This window comes from Prionailurus viverrinus, chromosome B3 (genome assembly GCF_022837055.1).
Source record: "Prionailurus viverrinus isolate Anna chromosome B3, UM_Priviv_1.0, whole genome shotgun sequence".
NCBI classification, from domain to species: domain Eukaryota; kingdom Metazoa; phylum Chordata; class Mammalia; order Carnivora; family Felidae; genus Prionailurus; species Prionailurus viverrinus.
The window spans coordinates 36,005,100-36,024,753 of NC_062566.1; the positions used below are offsets into that span (position 1 = coordinate 36,005,100).

The 19,654-nt window shown below is 41.2% G+C and overlaps 3 protein-coding genes across 4 annotated transcripts in view; 1 reads left to right on the top strand and 2 right to left on the bottom strand.

Moving 5' to 3' along the window:
* The window catches only part of ZNF609 (zinc finger protein 609), a 210,976-nt gene extending 202,865 nt beyond the window's left edge, over positions 1-8,111 (bottom strand). Inside the window, exon 1 of one of the 2 annotated variants that reach the window (XM_047862936.1) lies at positions 7,993-8,111. The gene's annotated coding sequence lies outside the window, so the exon portion shown is untranslated. The remainder of the gene's footprint in view (positions 1-7,992) is intronic. The other variant, XM_047862937.1, reaches the window with a different exon arrangement.
* LOC125168039 (vegetative cell wall protein gp1-like) lies at positions 7,398-8,416 on the top strand. The gene is made up of 2 exons (XM_047863015.1): positions 7,398-7,503; positions 7,647-8,416. The coding sequence occupies exons 1-2, from the start codon at positions 7,398-7,400 to the stop codon at positions 8,414-8,416; spliced, it is 876 nt and encodes a 291-aa protein (XP_047718971.1).
* Positions 8,417-13,257: 4,841 nt separating this feature from the next.
* The window catches only part of TRIP4 (thyroid hormone receptor interactor 4), a 67,064-nt gene continuing 60,667 nt past the window's right edge, over positions 13,258-19,654 (bottom strand). The window contains exon 13 of the mRNA XM_047862938.1: positions 13,258-13,557. Coding sequence (XP_047718894.1) covers positions 13,490-13,557 — 68 coding nt within the window. The 3' untranslated portion in view covers positions 13,258-13,489. The remainder of the gene's footprint in view (positions 13,558-19,654) is intronic.

Genomic DNA, 19,654 nt, shown 5'->3' on the forward strand with positions numbered 1-19,654 from the left:
TCCTTATTATATACTCTTCTAGAACCAAAATCTTTCCATTCAGAGCACTTTAGTTCATAATCATACTTTTATCAGTTGATTGTTGGTCAGAGACCATGTCTGGGTTGACAGTTAAGTGAATAAATAAAAAATTATAATAATCTTGCAGCAGTCTGTACTACAGAATACAGAAAGAGGCAATAACCATGAGGTTACTGCAATAACATACAGATGAAGGCCTGAACTAGGTCAGGTGAAAAAGCAAAGCTAAATAAATGGCAAGATAGCTAGAATAATCCAAATTTAGTGAATGATTAGATGAGATAGCCAGGAAGAAAAAGAACTAAATAGGAGTTCAAAATTTTGTGTCATGGCAACTGGAAGAAGTGTAATGCTTAGGAGAAAAAAGGGTAGACAGAAATCAAAGACTGGAGGTACTTTTAAAAGCAGATGTCACATAGAAAAAGCTTTCCTTCTTCCTTATATACTTTTCAGATTTATATATTCTATAAGCTGCACAATTTCATTTCTCTTCCTATAGTTCCATTTCTGACATCACTCTTTAAGACTGCTCTAGGAGCATCAGTTCAAAACAAAGATAAATGCTGAGTTTGACATCAACACTCAGAATTTATAACTGAAATTTACAAAGTACATTCTTAAACATCCACTTCTGCTCGCATAAATGAAAGTTCATCCCAACAAAACCCAGTCTCCTCCACCTAGGAGTGTTGCTACAAACATTGCTGATAACATGCCAAAAGCCCACTAGCTGTACTTTGTACACAGAATAGAGCAAACACCGCTGTCATCCCCTACAAAGACTGAACTACAGCCTAAGAAACTACAGGTACAAGTATGCAATGCAGTACCAATCATGCAATGTTGCCTAACTGCCAGGATCTGGATTTCATTCATGGTATAGATTCATTTCCAAGGGTTGCATGGTGTATACTTTGGCCACTTTCCAATTCAATAACCTATGTATCACCTGACACTTAAAAAAAAAACAAAACAAAACCCATCTACAAAAACCACTTATATTCCTAATATTAATCTTTCTAAAATCTCATATTCAAGTGGAGCACTTCCGAAAATAACCTTTACATTACCTAAAAATTAGTAATATGCTAAAGATGGCAGGTAACAAAGCAAAGCACTCCCAAGACTTTTTGTGAGTCCAAAACAAATAACAGTTCCATCCACCAAATTTTTCTGTTACAGACTGATGAATGTTTTAAGTGCAAATTTAAAAACAGTGAATGCTTCTTCCAATGTTCAAAGGTAGATTAAACATGTAATGTTGTTATATTAACAAAGAAAGACAAGACTAAAAGACCACCATCTTCTTAACTCTCAATAGCTGCTATTGTCCCAAATCCATGAATTAACTAGGAAATGCTGATAAAAATCCTAACTTGGAGAATTAACTTGGTTATGCAATTTTATTCCTTTACACTGCTTGAAAGCAAAGATTTCTTAATATTACTGTCAATTCCAAAGTTCCCACAATCACCTACCAGCTTTCAATCCCTCAGTCCCTCAGGGTATTTCAGGGATCTTCCTTGTTAGTCATAGTTCAACAAATGTCATTAATTTAGCATTTTTGGCATGAAAAATCACATCATTTTATTTTCCAAACAAAACACAGTGCGCAACCATATTTAATCCCAAGAAGTTAATTCAAAGCAAGTTTTCTAGTGACTGGTCAAAAATGGAAAAGTACCCAACCCACCTCCACAATCAGTCTCATTTGGCTCAAACGAGCCAATCTGGCTCTTTGGCTCAAAGATTTCAGATATAAGAGATTTAAAAATCTTAGATTGCTGACTTAACGCATAAAATTACTTTCTTGATATCTAGGCAAATCCTATGAGGTGCAATTTCCTTCTCACAAGCTGAGGTTCTTTTTCTACAGCTTTCTGATTCCTACATCTATGGCTTGAGCAGACTAGAAAAAAATACACTTGACAAGCTGGTGAACTTGCAGAATTAAAGTATAAGACACTCTAAAAGAAGATGGCCTATTAAAAAACGCACACCATATGCTTTACAAACATATCAAAGAGGAGTGAGGGTCAAACCCCAGGGAACTAAGGCTGTACTCATTAGCCTTTCTGTATACTGACTATATTTTTGACACAGTAAAAGAACTGCTCACTTATGTCAAGCAATTTGTCCTGTTCTTCCATCACAATCTTAGTACCATAAAATTCTACAGCTAAATGGAACCTTAAGAGATGATCTTTTTTAATTTACTCATTTCACAAATAAAGACCGTGGAAACAGTGGAGTGACTAGCACAAGGTCACACAGCTAGTCAGAAGCAAAATAGTGATGAGAACCGGGGTTGTATGACACCATACCCTACGCTTTGAAAAGCTGTATTAGCAAAGAAAACGTAACACTCTTAAATCAGACAATAACTCCACTGTAACTATAACTAACCCACAAAAAATAAAATTCACCCACGTAAGGAGAAAAAGGGTTAGAACAGAAAGTACCCTGAATTAAACAGAAAGCAGCAGTTATTTGTTGATACAGTACAGGGGTTTCTTATTAAGGGCATACACAACCTTGCACATGTTTTCTAAACCATTTTATTAATTACTACTTGCTAGCATGTATGTCCTGTGCTTCTGTTTAATGTACCTCAAGACAATGCCACATGGTCCTAGTGGCAACGGTTTGAAAAATGAGAACTTCTGGTACAGATAACTGGTGGCACAAAAGGAACCCATAAGTGTGGTACCAACAATCAAAAAGGACAGAAGTTGGAGGGGGTAGAGATATTGCTGGGAGCAAGTAATCCTGAAAACGGTGTAAGAATAAAAATCCGAGAGAGCAAAGTCTGGCCATAATGACCAGAGAGCACAATAAAAAGAAGGCAGTTTCAGAGCCTGCCTGGCATCAGACAGCTCTCACCTGCAAAAGAAAGAAGGAAAAAATTCTCACAGAGACAAGAGAAAGATCGGAGGTTTGCTCCTGAGTGATGGACTAGATATGACCTAATAGGTATTTGCCATCTCTTATTTCTGGGACTCTGATCCAAGAACAAACAGCAAGAGGACCATGAAAAATCAGCCCTGTTGGATCTGGAGTTCTGCCTTGACAAGATATAAAGCTCATTCATAGATCTGACTGTGCTCATGAGACTGCAGTTCAACTCCTGCTGCTAGAGCAAGGGGAAGGGGGAAGGAAGATAGAAAGGGGTGAGTGGGAAGGAGGTGGAAGATCTGGGTTGTGACTATAATAGCTACAGTAATTAGAGTGTTTCCAAGCTGCTGGAGAAGTCTTCAGAGCAGGGAACTAGGATGAGAGATGGGGGAGGGGAAAAAGCATGAGGAAGCAAACTACTGAAAATGCTAGGAAAGTATATGGTGGTTTATGAACAGTTTAAAACAAACAGACAACTGTGACGGCTTCATATAGGCAAATAGAGAAGTTTAAGTTCTTTCCCAGAAGAGAATACTATATAATAACTGTTAGGCTCCCACTTAAAGCTAGGTTACAAACTAGGTTTAAGCAGATTATTGCAAATGTCACTGTCTTTCAGTGGTCCACTGGCCCTGTCTCAGGGTCATAATGTTGCCTCCCTTTCCTCTAAATCAATCAATTGATCTATGTATCTAAATCTGTCTTTCTGGCAAATAGGTCATAGGCTTCACTCCACTTGGAAAAGGGATTTCTGAACTTCAAAAACAGTTAACATCACATATTTTCCTTCAATCAACTGTTAATTAATACCTGGTGAATTCAATGAGAGGGAGAAAGAAAAAGACGGAGATTCAGTATGAGTACACAGCCTGTTGACCTAACACAGAAAATGACTGGAAGGCATTAAAAAGTCAGAACATAAATACCCGAGTTACTACTTGCTTATACATTTTAGGTTGTATGGCACTGCCTACTAGAGTGGCATGAAGATGTGAAAGAAAAATATTAATGGAAGATGATGATAATAACCTAGAAGAAAAACCAGGGAATATGCAAAAAGCCTAAAAATAGAAAGTCCTCTTCCAAGTTAGAGGAAATGCTATACTTGTTTTTAAGATAAATATGTAGCTGAGGTATTTCCTTAACGTGATTTGGCCCTGGGTGATTTGATCCTAACAAGTGATGTTAATCTCAATGCCAGAGGAAAGAATTATAAAGGTACTGGGAAAAACTAAAATGGAACAGGACAACTGAAGAGATGCAAACTTCATGTGGAGATTTACATTCACAAAATAAAAACACATGCAAATTTCTTGAGTGAGGCATGTCAGGTGGACCCACACAAAGTCAATTATATCCTTTGCATAAAACCTGCTGGGTATCCTCCCAGTGGACTAAATCTTTTTCACCACACTGAAAGCAAAGAATTTTCTCCTTCCCATTTCCCTCTAATAAACAAGCACTAGAAAACTGAATTACCACTATTTCCTTCCCATTCATAGGGCATAAAGCCAGAAATCACAGAAATACAATAGGGCCGGCTAGGACCATGTCTAAGGCATGCTATTCAGTAATCTAAAAAGAAACACAGAGAAAGAAGAATCTCTTCTCTTTTCCATTATCATCTCACTAACAAACCTGTATCAGGCATTAAGAAATGTGAAACAAAGAGCAATTTCACACATACGAACTGAACCTAAACCACGGAAGACCCAGTATTTTCTTGTCACTGTGGCATGTGATTCTTTAACCACCTGCTCAATAATCCCTCTTCAGCTGCACAGCTGCTGCCAATTCCACAAGCCCAGCTAGGCAGGTGCTTCAGTGAATTACCTGTTCCCTAGTGAAAAGAGTCCTTCACTGACACTTAGTGGGCCCAGAACCTGCCAATCAGCATCACCGATCTTCATTTTTGTCTGCCACAGCCAACTTTTATGAGAGATATCACGAAGGCATATTTAGCACACTATGTGATTTTGTATTTGGTGGGGTTTTATTCTTGTTGTTGTCCTTTGTTTTATAAGGAAACGGATTTTTCAAAATCAAGCAGAAGTGAGAATTCAGCTGCTGAAAAGAAAACTTGCCACACAACATAAGGCTGCCTCATCTCAGAGTGGCCCCATCTGTCTGGCAGTATTCCCACCCATGACTAGTTTTCCACAAGGGAAATAACAATTGCTCAGCTACCTTTGTAGCAGAAGAAAGTGGCAGTGGAAAGTGCTATGGTACCTGGCAGTAATGAGAGGGAGAACTTCTGGAGCTCACACATCATCCCTGTACTTCTTAAGTCTCCACGGCTAAGCCCAGGCAGTAGCGTTCCGAGTCAAATAAATAAGGAGTGGCACTTCTACTCGACAGAGCAATCACTAAACCCCTCAACAAATTATCCTGTTCCAGTCGTTTAGTTGCTATATGCTAATTGCAACATAATTACTACCAGGAGCCAAAATTATGCTCCTATGTCCTCACACAAAATAAGCACTAATCTGCCCAGCCATCTAGATCTCTCACAAGAAAAACATTTTCTACGAAGAAAACCAAAGTGCTCTCTGCAAGATGGTCACAACCAGAAGACTCATAAAGACCCCTTGTGCCAAGGGCCCAACTCTGAAACCACTACATCTAATCAGGGCAAATTTAACATGAGGCTTCTGCCTTCACTGTCACCTGACAGGATTCAAGATGAAGGTCCACAACCCACGAGCAAAATGCTTGGGACTATGGTATTAGCTGAGACTTCAGAGGCTGAGGACAGATTGTTGGAAATAGCCTAAAGACAGACAACACCTCTAGCTAAGACTTTAATAAGAGTTTTGACATCAAGAACATGTTCCCTCCCAACAAAGCCCAACACCTAAGTGGCAAGTCATCATTTTCAGAAACTCACTGAAATAAAGGAATGAGGGAGACAACACAGTCACACTCAACACCTCAGAAAGACCTCTCCCAAAACCAAAGGCTAAAATTCCTATTCAAGAATACCTACAGGATATAGGTGGCTATTGTGTACACAGTGCATTGTGTATAACTGCCCTCTCACAACGAATCTGCTTTCCAATCTCTTCTTAAAGAAAAGTTTTCTTTAATATCCTAAAAGGAAACCTCCTTTCTAATCCCAAATGATTTCTTACCCAACTAATAGTAACTAAACACTACCTGGGCATTTCTAGGAGATATTTACAAGGATGGGGTTTCTTCTAGCTCATTCTCATCCTTCTCTCATTAATTACCCCCAAGACCTCAAACGATTTTTATGTTCATCACTTTGACCAATTTCTCCCTAATGCAAAGGCAGATATGGCCTTTCTGCATAATGAGCACGTCACCTCTTTTCATCAGAATTAAAATAAAGATTAAAAGGAAAGTTTTGTTTCTACAGCCCCTGCCCAAATAGGCAAATTCTGTGGCTTTTGTGTTGTGCAATTATTACTGACCAGGAAGTCACCATTAAACAGGTACTTGGTCCTTGACTTCCTGTCTTAACCTTGCAAAGGTTTTTAGTGGTGCTCCTAAACAAACAAAAATCATTGTTGAGTGTCCCATCTCTATAAAAAGAATTAAATATGATGGTTCAAACAAGAGTGAAAACCTCCACTTGGAGTCTTCTTCCTTAAAGGTCTGACACAAACATGGGGATTAAGTCTCCCAGACGCTATTCCTCCACAACTTAGTACAGGCTAGCCAAAGAGGCAGGCACAACATGGCTGGCATCCCCTATTCTTCTGAAAAATGTGTGCCAATGAGCTCTGCATTGTTCCTCACTCAAAAAGAAGAGCCTTTCTGTCTGGCCTCCTCCAATGGCAAGCCCCAGTCTGGAAAAGGAAGAAAATGGCACTGAGAAGCCTGGGAGATGGAGCATATCCAAAGCTCTCAGACAAGACTTGAACCTATGACCTTCACTGTGTACACAATAGGCGGGTGAGAGGGACCGGTTTATCTCTGCAGCAGCAGTTCTCAGCCCTGGGGTAGCACTCCCGATAAAATGACACAGACTATTGTGTGTGGCAGCAGAACAGTCATCTCCTCACAACAGCCTAAACCAGCACTCCCTCCCCCAAGACAAAGCAGCAGGGGTGAAATTAACTCAAGGCTGCAGAGCAAAGCCTAGTACAGAAAAGAGAGGCTTGTGGGGGATTGGGGACTCTCCTCAACCCCTGGGGCTCTGGACACATGGCTGGAAACAGACAGGCTTTCTCCCCCATCTTTCCCACTCTCATTTAGGTAGGAAGCTGTTTCTTAGAGAATTTAATCATCTGTGATTTGTTCAGAAATATTCCCCCTGAAGGGCTCTGATCTCTCCACCCTGTGTGAGCCTAATTCCTAGAAGCTGAAATGACTGTTTGCTGCTGCCTGTTTCACAAACACACATTAATTGGTCAGATGTGTCTCCTCCTCCTCAACCCCGGAGGGAGGAAGAAGAATCTGAGCAAAGCACAGAGATGATCCAACCGTAATTACACATAAAGGGAAAAGAGGGCAGCATGGGTTTTTCCAAACAGGACAGGGTCACAAATCCTCCCGGGGGTACATGGAGAGCAGTTAAGGGCCAGGCCCAGGGATCCCTCCATCTTGAAGAAAAGGACAGGAGTAAATGTGACCTGAGACTGGAAGGAGCACACACCCACAACCTACTTACTGCACACTCCCAGCCACCTTGCTCCCCCCCTCTCAGGGCCGCGCACACGTCTAGCTTCCAACCCTTCGCCCTGAACCCCCCTAACTCTGACTAGCCCCAGCCGCCCTGCGCCCCCTCGAGATACCCAGACTCGCCTCTGAAACTCTCTGGCCTGTCCCCACAACCTGGTCAGACCCTAATCCCCTCTTGGGCACCCCTACCCTCAGGCTGAACCGACCCCGGCCACGCTTTGAACTTCACCCCGCGCCCCTCGACGCCCCCTCCCCCACCCACGCAACGACCCCCCCCCCAACACACCTTCCCCTCGCTCCGCCCCAGCCCCCCAACCCCCACTTCCTCCGTCAGGCGCCGCTGCCCCCGGCCCCCTCAGCCCGGCCCCCCTCAGCGCCGCGGCCTCTCTCCTCCCCCAGCCCCGGCTCCACACAAAGCTCCGGACTCACCGCGCGGCCGGTCCCGGGAGCCGCCACCTCCGCCCGCCCGGGGCCCCGGGCCGTAGAGCCGCCGCAGCTACGGGGCCCAGGCCGCCATCCGTTCCCGCGGCCCCTCCCCCCCACCCCACCCCGCCTTGGCTCCGGCTCTCCGCCCCCTCCCCGCGCCGCTCCGCCCCGCCCGGCCGGTGCCGCTGTGTCCGGGGCCGCGGGTCCCTCAGCCGCCACCGCCGCCGCCGCCGCCGCCGCGATCCGGGACAACCAGGGCCGCCCCGAAGACCCGGACACTGGACTACCGGGCCCTCGGATCCGGATTCCGGGCTGCTGTGGAGTCTGGAGCGGGAGAGCGCCGGGGAAACCCGGAACCTGGATGAAAGAGCCAAATCCTGGGTCTCGGAATGCGCGGTCACACGGAGCCCGGATTATAGAGTCGTAGCTCTGGGAATGTTGGAAAACCCGGCGAGCCGGTTAAAACATAGAGAAACTCGAAGAAACCTGGATTGGAGAGCTCGAACCTAACGCTCTCTCCTCCTGGAAAGAACTCTCACTGGACCTGACTTCCCCGCAGAGAGGTCTCTGGAGGAAGTATCATATTTTAAATACAGAAGACACCAGTTCCGTATGTATCTTTCAACCATGAGGTGAGGAAAAGGCCGTGAGGGATCTGAACGTGAACATCCACAAAGAACAGAAGAGCTAGGACAGCTCATAATGGTTTCATCCATTTTATCCCTTGGTTCAGCAAAGTATCACCCCCCCCCCCAATTTTTTATCCTTTGTTCTCCAGTTTTTTTTTTCTTTTTCTTTTTTTTTTTTTTTAGAATTAACGTTTGTTTTCCTCTCCAAAGTACCCATTTATCTTTCTAGATCTCATCTCACCATCGGATATTACCAAATCTTGCTTTTTATTATCTAAAAGTCCTATTTTGTACTTCTTCAACCCACCATTCTTTTTTCTAACGACTGTAACTTCTGTCTTTCCTTATCTGTCATTCATCTGTTATTGCCCAGCGCACTACTACATAGTTGACATTCAGGCAATGTTTACCCGAACCCTCCCACCCACCTCTTGCTTGTGAAACAAACACTTCATGACCTCTTCCCTAAAATTTCCACCTCTTTCCACAGCAAACAGAAATTTAATTCTCAAAGCTCTCCATTCTTAGCCCCTCTTACGTCCTTCTTGTGTCCTTGACCATCTTAGCTCTGCAGTTTTATCTTTCCTTTCTTCCCTTATCCTGAGGCATCCTTCAACAGTGCCATTCAAGATAAGTGTGTGACTTGGGGATAGAGCCAAGTCATAAAACCCCTTTACTCTTCATCTACACACACACACAGCTGAGGAAGAAGAATCTCCCTTTGGTCCACCAAAATTCAACTTGTTCCAGTATAGTGCAGGACATAATTGATCCCTGGGGATAAGACATTTCCAGTCTTTACTGGACGACGTTACAAATGAGGAATCAACTACTTAGCAGGCAGAGAAAGAGTATGGTTCGGTGTTTTAGACTTGGAAGTGACTTAATTAAGGGTTAACATTCAAGTAGTCATCATTTACTGAAGAACGTGACTCTATCATTGGAGATGACAGGACTGCAAAAATAGGGAACAAAGGAAAATAAACACTCCTACAGTGAACCTCAATTTTTAGCCAAAGTTATCAAGCCTGGAAGAATCACCAAAAATTTTCAAGTGACTGATATCCTGTACACTCAAAGATTCTTAAGTTTTGACTTCCTATTCCTCTAGACCAGGGATTGGAAAATTATGGGTCACACACTCACTGCCTGTTTTGGTATGTCCCATGAGCTAAGAGTGGGTGGGTTTTTTTTGTTTTTTTTTTTTACATTTTTAAATGGGTAAAAAACAATCAAAAGAATATTTTGTGTTGTGAGAATTAATATGAAATTCAAATTTCAGTGTCCACAAATAGAGTTTTAAGGGCTCATAGCCAGTCATCATTTATGTATTACCTATGGATTCATCTGCACTGTAACAGCAGAGCTGAATAGATGTTAACAGAGACTGTAGGACCAGGAAAGCCTAAAATATTTGCTATCTGGCCCTTTACAGAAAAAGTGTGCTGATCTGTGCTCCAAACTGTCCAGTAGAACTTTCTGCAATGATGGAAATGTTCTATATTTATGCCCTCCAGTTTAGAAGCCACTAGCCCCATGTGACTGTTTGGGCCCTTGAAATATGGTTAATGTGACTGAAGAACTGAATTCTTAATTTTATTTAATTTAAATAACCACATGTGACTAATGGCTACCATATTAAACAGTACAGCTCTAGACTCTTGTCAAATCTTATGTACTGACATTTTTTTTGCCCCTTGTGCCAACATCTTATTCCCTTCCTATGTCACAACTTCATATGGATTCTCAGTCCCTCCCATCCACCCCCCATCGCCCTATTTATCTGACTCCAAACTAGGATGCCACACTTACTAGGTTTTCTTTCTGGGCTCTCCATTGTCACAACTGAAATCTGAAATCTGATCAGTTTACCAAGTTTCACCCCATGAATTAATCCACATTATGTGCACACATATAAATGGACAGACATTTACACAAGTTTCTTTGTGTCAGATGGAACTGTGGCTATGGTCTTTCTTCTCTGCATGAGAGAAGTAGAAAAGCCTTCCACATGCTGGATCCCTTGCTGCTGGTGTCTGTGATATGGATCACCTCCCTCCAAACACATTCACAGAAGCTGAGAACAGCAGATGTGTACTTGCTATTTGAATCTCAAGGAAAAAAAAAAATCCTTCATCACAGGCCTTTCTTTCCTCCCCCTAGGCCTAATAAACTGAAGTTAGCTGATTTCTCTAGTTTAATAGATGCTTGCTTTTTTTACTGGTCTTTTCTAGCTGGGCAAGAGAACAACCCCAACACTGTCTCAATCTTGGCTAGGAGTTCTAGCAAAAGCATTAAAAAAAATTTACCAAATAAATGAAATCCATATAAATGGGCTTTAGTATAGACAGCAGTTAAAATCGAAAGAGATTAAGGGTTATAACTCATAAAAACCCTAACTTTGTAATTTTTGTAAAAATAATCTTCAAAGTCTAAGTTTTTCACAGCTACTCCCTAGGTTTCTGTACACTTCCAGCTTGAAAAAAGGGGACACCTAGTTCTTTCTCTAGATTAGCTATACGAAGCAAAAAAAAAACCCCTTACTCCAATCCAAACATCTGACTGGAAAGTCAAAGCCTCCTAAGTCCTGACAGAAAGTATCTTGTTTCATGTATCTCCCACTCTGAGCTTACATAATTGAGACAGGACCCTGTCTAGAAAAGCAAAAACAAAAAACACTAAACCCTTCAGGTACTATACACATTGAGAGCCACTGAACCCAACCATCCAAAAGGGGGCGCAGATATTTAGGCTGCAAAAGAAAACCAGCTCAGAAATGTGAAACTTCCCTCAGGCCAAGCTGTCCCAGAGTTAACAGGGTCAGTGCAAAGTGTTGTAAAGCACTGAAAGGCAATTCCTGGGCGAGTTTGTACTCAGGATGCTAAGAATTTCCACTAGGCTTTAAATTATGCTATTCATCACTGAGCAACTGACGGCCATCTACCCCCAAGTCTCTCCCACACTTCCTCCCGAGTGTCCCACAAATAAAAGAGAGACTTTACACCACCAACCACCACGTGAACTAAAAGGCTTTCACAGTCTAACCATGAAAAGAAGTTTCCAAGTTACTCTGCCATTTACTCATGTGGCACCAGCTGCATATTTTGGATGCTGAGGTGGGTTCTTGTAAATCTGTAATGTTCTTGTAAACTTTCTTATCACAGCACACAAAATGGTTGCATAACCTGAACTCTTGCAGCTCCTGATGTTTTTCTTTAGGTGTACACACACAATCTACCCAGGTGAAAAAAAATCAATCCAGACTCCTCTGTGCTTGAGCTGTCATTCACATAAAAAGGCAGGTAACTTTTTGTGGTGGTTGTTCCCTGGGTCCTTCACCTCCTGCCTTTTGGTTTTATTTTGGTACTCAGAAAACGAGACAATTCCAGTGCAGAATTCAAGATATTACTGCTTGGTAAACTATTAACACAGTGTGGCTTCATTAATAATACTAGGGTCTTCAGGAGACCAGAATGAGACTTTTTTTTTTTTCCCTCTAAAGAAGTACCATTAGCTGTCCTTTCCATTTTCTCTACAGAAGTTGAGCAGGAAAAGAAAGACAATACTGCATATTTGCATTACCAGAACAAGAATCGGGTAGGTTTTCCCTGGGAATCCAAAGTGATCAGGCCCCCACAAAACCAGTGCCTAGAGCTATGCAACAAGCAGAGTTCACAGTTGAGTGAACATCAATGCATATGAGTGGAGGCATTTCAATGCAAATACATGCTGAATATGAAGGATTAAAGAAAGGGGAAATTAATCTTTTTCATAACACAGGGCACTTTTTTTTTCTCTCCTGCGTGCTCTCTTTTTTAAGTCAGGCACACAACTGCTGGAGGGAATCCAACTTCCCTAGTGTGGTGGTGGTGCTTTATAAAAAGCAGAACATACACATTTAAGACCATGAATTTCCTGAGGATGCCAGCAACTGAGATTCTGACAGCTCTGCTGAACAGACTCAGAAAAAAAGTGTTTCACTAAGTAGGGCCAGACTGATGAGTAAAAAATCTCATTTCAAATCAACCTATTTTTTCAAAGCTCATAGCTTCCTGAGGTGTGATGGTTTAAAAGGTTGGGTTTCAGCATTTGGGGGTATATGAATACATTTACTGAAGGGACTTTATTTTTTAGTTTGCTTCTAATTGTCCCATCTAAGTGATGCTTTTGCAATACCCACAAAATAAATAGGGCAGTTTCATGTTGCTTGAGCAAGTAGCTCTATCTTCTCCCAGTCTGATCTTCTTATGTCCTAACATCTCAAACCAAAGAACAAAGTGGCAGCACCTTTTCAGGTTATCCCTTAAAAAAAAAAAAAAAAAAAAATCTGCCAATGAAGGTTATTCAGCTTTTGAAGACTGTTCACTTCAAGACATGTTGGACTCGAGCAAAAAACTTGTTAAAACCCTTTCTGTCCCATCACAGGTATGCATTAAACATAGGATTCCTCAAACACCTTAATACTCTAACCAGGCTATTACTTTGAAAAGAAACTTTAAAATTCAAGTGGTCTCTCAAAAAAATTGTTAACCTTTGCTAAGAAAGTTCCCAATCTCAAATCCAAGCTTCAGAAAGGAAAGTAATTTCCAACTTGTTCTTTTCTGATACCATTTTGAGAAAAATATCAAAGACCTAGAATTTTTAAAATAGCATTTTATAAATAATGTATTCAAAGATTTTGACCTCCTACATAAAGTAAGAATCCCACTCTTTAAGAAAAATATACAGATTTAGGTAAGAGTCTAAATTCTCAAAGATTCAAGCCTGATGCCAAGCCTTTAGATTTCTAATGCTTCAATTCCAAAGGACCAGTGGATAGCAATTTTAGTACACAAAACTCCACTATGCTGTATAGCTCCTTTTCTCCTGGGTCAGACAGCTTTATTCTGCTTCATTAACCCCTTCTTTGCTCCTTGATGGATCTTGGAATCCAGTTTCCCTGTAAAGGAGAAAAAGAAGCCTCATTATTTATTTTTTATATTTGCAATGCAAATCTTTCCTGGCCTCCCAGGTCTTCTGGTTCCTGTTTTCCTGTCACATTCAATTATCTTGCTTCAGGACTTAGACACTTTCAAACTTCAGAGTTTCATTCTGTAAGAATGAGGAAGCAGTGGGAACACTGTTTAAGGACACACAAATGTGGAGACACACACACACACACACACACACACACACACACGATGAGTATTCATTCGCCTAAAGAATCTAAATCATTAATATTTCTAATTTTGTAGCTAAAAGAAAAGAAACAACACGTTTTTCAGGAGGTCTCATGCTAAGGCAAGTTTGAAAAGAATACACATATATAATAAAGGAAGGCATTTCACACAGTGGGAAACTCATTCCTCTGACCTGTTAACTGGCTGAGCATAATGCATGAACCTCCCTCGCAGTGAGAAAAGCAGTTCAGTTCACCCCTTTGCTGCCTCAGACTTAATAGGGGAAGTGACCTGAAACAGTGAAGTAGAATCCACATGAATGGTTTACTGACAAAGGGCCCCTATCACCAGCTAAGAAGGGCAAAGGTCATAGGCTGTATGACTCTTCTAAGTGTTAAAGTTAGAAAACAAGCAACCTTCCTGTCCCAGGTGACCCTAATGAGAGGTACTTTACTGATGTGGTCCCTGACCTCTGACTCCTCAGATCTACCAGGACGGTTTGGTTCAGTGGTAGCAGCCTTAGGAGCCATCCATCTCATGCATGAAAATAATCTTAACAAAGTTCCTGTCTGTCTTACACATTGATTTCTCCCACAAAGAGTCTCACTTAAGTCAATAGTGATACTGGCACTGAACTGAACAGAAACAGGTCAGTTTGGCCTCAGCATTACAAAAAAAAAAAAAAAAAAGAAAGATTAACAAACAAGGAGCTTCCCTTTAAGGCAAGCCAGGTGTACTACAGCCCACACCCATAACTGCCCCCCCCCCACATGCTGTCATTGTCATTTGTTATAGTAATCAGGTGTACAAGAAAGGGCAATGGAATAGAAGTCAGGAGACTTGGGTGCTAGTCCATCCCTCTGTGTTATTAACTAGCTGTAAAACCTGGGGCAAGTCATTTAGTCTCTCTAGACTTTAATACTCTCACTTGTCCAACTAAGAATACATGTCTTGACTACTGCAAAAGATTGTGAGAAAATAACCTCAGGGCGCCTGGGTGACAATTTCAGCTCAGGTCATGATCCCAGGGTCATGGAATTGAGCCTCTTATTGAGCACCACCTACACGGAGCATGGAACCTGCTTAACACTCTCATTCTCTCTCTCTCTCTCTCTCTCTCTCTCTCTCTCGCTCTCGCTCTCGCTCTCGCTCTCGCTCTCTCTCTCTCCCCCTCTGCCCATCTCCCCCCACTCATGCTCTCTCTCAAATAAAATTTAAAAAAAAATTAAAAATAACGTCATCCTAGTTTCCCTTTTTAAGTTTTCTTAAGTTTTGTTTTCTTTTTCTCATCTCTCTACGGGTATACCTGTCTCTGGAATAACATTACTTCTTTTTCTGGGCTTCCTCAGAAACCATCAGTAAACAATACCCTGAATGCTATCCACTAGCATTGTCACAATGCTGTTGATTTTAATTTGGGCTTTACAGCACAGAGTATTCCCAGGGATTTAGGAGTCTTTCATCCCCCAGGCTGCCCAGCTGGAAATCCGAAAATGTGCCAGCAATCTGGCAAAAAGCCCTACTACAAGGCAAGTTTGCCTTTATATTCCTAACGCTACCATAGTGAGCATCAAATGGTAGGTGCTCGGTAAATGTGTTCATCAAATGAATTAAACAAAGATGGCAAGGCAGACATTACAAATTCGAAAACCTTTGCACTGTAGGGACTAAGTAACCAAAATTAGCAGATATCAGATAAACACTAAGAGTATCCATTGAAAAGGTGGTGGTACCAGAAGCATAAGGAAGTACTGCATCTCACTCAACTTTTTAGGACAAGCTAGGACAGAATTCAGAATCCCACTTAGGACTTCACACTTCTAGTTCTCTAGTCCCTGAGACTACCTAGCTGTATGTGAGGAAGTCACCTAGTCACTCTTGTTCTCAGCTTTTTCTATGCCAAGAGGAAATTGGACTACGTTGTACAGGAGGATTCTTCCAGCTCTATGATATTGTGCCCTAAAAATGAAATGTGATTAGAATAATTTGTTTCTGAGGCAATCTGATAAAGTGCAAAGAGCAGGAAAATCAGAGACAGAAAGATGTGAGCAAAATACAACTTCTATAAACCTATTTACTCAACTGAAAAGTGAAAGGAGTAAAAAATTCCTAACTTACAAAGTTATTGAGAGAATTACAGCTAACATTAAGTGCTTTCTAAATACCAAGCACTATGCTGTTTTTTAATATACATTAAGTCATTTAATCCAATAACTAATTGAAATACTATATGTTAAAATGCTTCATAAACTCAAAATTCTCTGAAAAAGTAAGGGTAGTCATATTTATGCTGAGGCTTGGGAGTATGTTTCTTACTTATGGTCTCAGTTTACCTTACAACTCTAAGCAAGTCTATTAACTATATGTATTTCAGATTCCTCTTATAAAAAAATAGCCATTACCTTCTTGACACCCTCAAAGCTTTACTGTCTAAGAACATTCCAAGTATAATCTTTGGAAAACTCCAATCTGATTGTGAAAGCCCTCAAGTGAGACCAGCTCAGGTAAGATCAACCCTATGAAGCAAAGCCCTCAATGGATAGGCAAACTAATCCCTGGCTTCAGGGATGACGTCATAAAATGGAAAATAGGAGGAAGGAGATATAAAGGAAGTAGGACTTCTGGAGCATTCCCAGGGATTCAGAAATTCTTTCATCCCCTAGACTGCCTAAGAAAACTATACATGTGCCAGCAATCTGTAAGCTCCTTATAAGTAAGGACTTCTTTACATCCCTAACATCTACCACAGTGACTGCCAACAGTGGCCAGCTTAGGCCAGTTGCAGGCAATAAAGGCAAGGGACTGGGGCCTCTTGCACGAAGAAGCAGTCATCACAGTTCCCCTAAGATGGCAGGAATTCTGAACTAGTTCTAGTTCAGCCTCATCTTTCAAGACTTGGGATCTGGACAGTTAACTACAGTTACATACAGTACACTCTTTTAAAAGCAGAGTGGTAATGCTTAATTTCTGTATTTCTCCAATATTTTTACATTTAATACCTACAGCATCTCAGTGTTAACCACATCCTCAATCATGGTGCCTAAGGAAAATCAAATGCATGTGCAGCAAATGGACAAGAAGTTAAAAGGGGAAAGAGTATTTGTCATCAATTGATATAACTCTCCTAGGGATTTCCACATGCTTTGCATAACATATAAGGCAGTACTTAAATGCATTTATAGAGCAAGCAGTTCATTTAATGTAAAAAGATTTCCTTTGTCTCTTTGAGCATTTAACCTATTCTATTATACTGTTTTGCATTTCCTAATTTGAGCAGACACACAGCCAAATGATATCATATTACACACTGTACCTTTCTGAATGATTTCAAGAAACGGAATTATCCCCAGGTCAAGCAAGCTCAAGTTTATGTGTCCAAAAGCATAAACCAAAATATATGCCTTTACTTCCAGTTATGGAGTGAATAAGTCATGTGAATAAAAGGTACAGCATAGAGAACATAGTCAATGATATCATATTAGTATTATATGGTGACAGATGGTAGCCACACTTGTGATGAGCAGAGCATAATGTATAGGGATGTTGAATCACTATGTTGTAAACTTGAAACTAACGTAACATTGTTGGTCAACTATAGTCAAAAAACTAAAAAATGTATACATACCTTTAAATATAAGGCATACACACACACACACACACACACACACACACACACACACACAGTGTACAGCAGGTAAATAGGTTGTATTCTAAAAGCTTATTTGCAAGTCAGAGTTTGGAACTTGGAACATGTCTCATAGAACTAATCTATAAAAGATTCCTAAGCCATCCTACAAAACAAAAACAAGAACAAAAACAATTAAGCCAAAGCACTATAATTGAAGGAGAGTATTATTAATATTATGGACCTTTACCATTTAGTGGAACAATATAGCTAGGAGAAAATGTGAAGCATTACAGATTAACAGCCAACTATGTATTTTCCCCTGTGGCAGTGAGAGTAAAGACTTTTTCCAGCTGTAAGCTACTGAAGGTGGCTCCTTTGGACTACAAGAAGAAAGTTCTGGCAGAGTCTAAGATTTTAAGAGATGGTGAAGAGGAATGAAGGATGAAGGAATGAAGAGTTACAGGGAATAGAAACTTCACACCAAACTATATCCTCAGGTAGGATGGTTCCCTTTCAATAGAATTTTTTTTTCCAGGGTGCCTGGCTGGCTCAGTCGGTAGTACATATGACCCTTAATGTCACGGTCACGAGTTCAAGCCCCACGTTGGGTGTGGAACCTAAAGAATTTTTTTTTTCTGATGCACAAAGGGATTGGTCACCCATTCTTTCATTTTTTCTCTTTAAATTTCGCTTATTTCTGACTGATGTTTCACTTTGGCCTAACAAGGAAGAAGCTGCGGTCTCACAATTTCTACCTGAAACAAGCAGACAGCCCATTTGGCTTTTTAAAGCTTTTAACTACAATCGGGAAAGGACACAAGGTTACTAAAGCTTTCCTCTAAGAGCATCATTCCTCCCCACCCCTCTACCCCCCACCCCCATTAAACTTTATTGAGAAAAACAGAGGCCATATATGTAGTGAAAGTAGGTCTCTGGGTAGAGAAAGTACTGGAGTAAAACATTTCACAGAAATATCTAAACTGTTTACAGAGAACATTTTCTCACAGGAGATTAAGCAGCAGGTAAAAACCAAGATAGGGGAGGAAGCTAAGAAAAGGTTATGAGGACTAAAGATCAAGTAGCACTGGGTATGGGAGAAAAGACCTAAAATGTTTTCCTGCTACCACCAGTGCTGATATCAGTGCCTAGAATAAGGTGAGAATAGAACAGGGAGGGATAGAATGCCACAACCAAAAAAGAGGGACAAGAGAGAGATTTAAATACTAAATAGCAGAAGAGTGCCTGGCTGGCTCAGTAGGTAGAGCATGTGACTCTTGATCTTGGGGTTGTGAGTTCAAGCCGCATTTTGAGTCTACAGATTACTTAAAAATAAAATCTTGGGGCACCTGGGTGGCTCAGAATGTTAAACATCCGACTCTTGATTTCAGCTGATGTCATGATCTCACAGTTTGTGGGATCAAGCTCCAAGTTGGCCTCTGTGCTGACAGTGCTGAGCCTGCTTGGGAGTCTCTCTTTCCCTCTCTCTCTGTCCCTCCCCAGCTTGCACTGGCTCATGCTCATTCTCTTTCTCTCTCTCTCTCTCTCTCTCTCTCTCTCTCTCAAAATAAACTTTATGGGGCGCCTGGGTGGCTCAGTCGGTTGAGCATTTGACTTCAGCTCAGGTCATGATCTCACGGTTCGTGAGTTCAAGCCCCACGTCGGGTTCTGTGCTGACAGCTCAGAGATTGGAGCCTGCTTCAGATTCTGTTTCTCCCTCTCTCTGCCACTCCCCTGCTCACTGTCTATCAAAAATAAACATTAAAAAAATTAAAAATAAACTTTAAAAAAATAAATAAAATCTTTAGAAAATAATGATGAGATCGATCAATCAATCAATCCTAAATAGTGGAGAGGAAGAAAAAAGTTTCCAGGGCCACTTGGCAACCAGCTGGGATAGTCTGAGTTGAATAATATGTAGAAGTCAAGGGCAACTTATGTTCAGATTTTCTGATATATAGGAATCTAAGGAACATATGTCTCATAAATCATAAGAGTTGCCTGAATTTTGTGATGAATATACATTAATCTAAATTCACAGTCCAAGCATCTTATTTTGTGATCATAAGCAGTATTACTCAAAGTGTAGTCAGCTGAGCAACAGCATCAGTATCACTTGGAAGAAGGCCCAGGAACCTATGTTTTAACAGCTCTCTAGGTGATTTTTATTTGCAGTACAATTTGAGAAGTACTTCTCTATAGAACAGATTTATCAAATGGCTAGTTGGTCCCCCAGGTACAGTGTGAGGTAG

Bases quoted from the DNA above. Each gene is read 5' to 3' on its own strand.
- LOC125168039 (XM_047863015.1), top strand. From the start codon at position 7,398: ATGGGTTTTTCCAAACAGGACAGGGTCACAAATCCTCCCGGGGGTACA. The intron at 7,504-7,646 runs GTAAATGTGACC...AACTCTGACTAG, and splicing joins TCTTGAAGAAAAGGACAGGA to CCCCAGCCGCCCTGCGCCCC.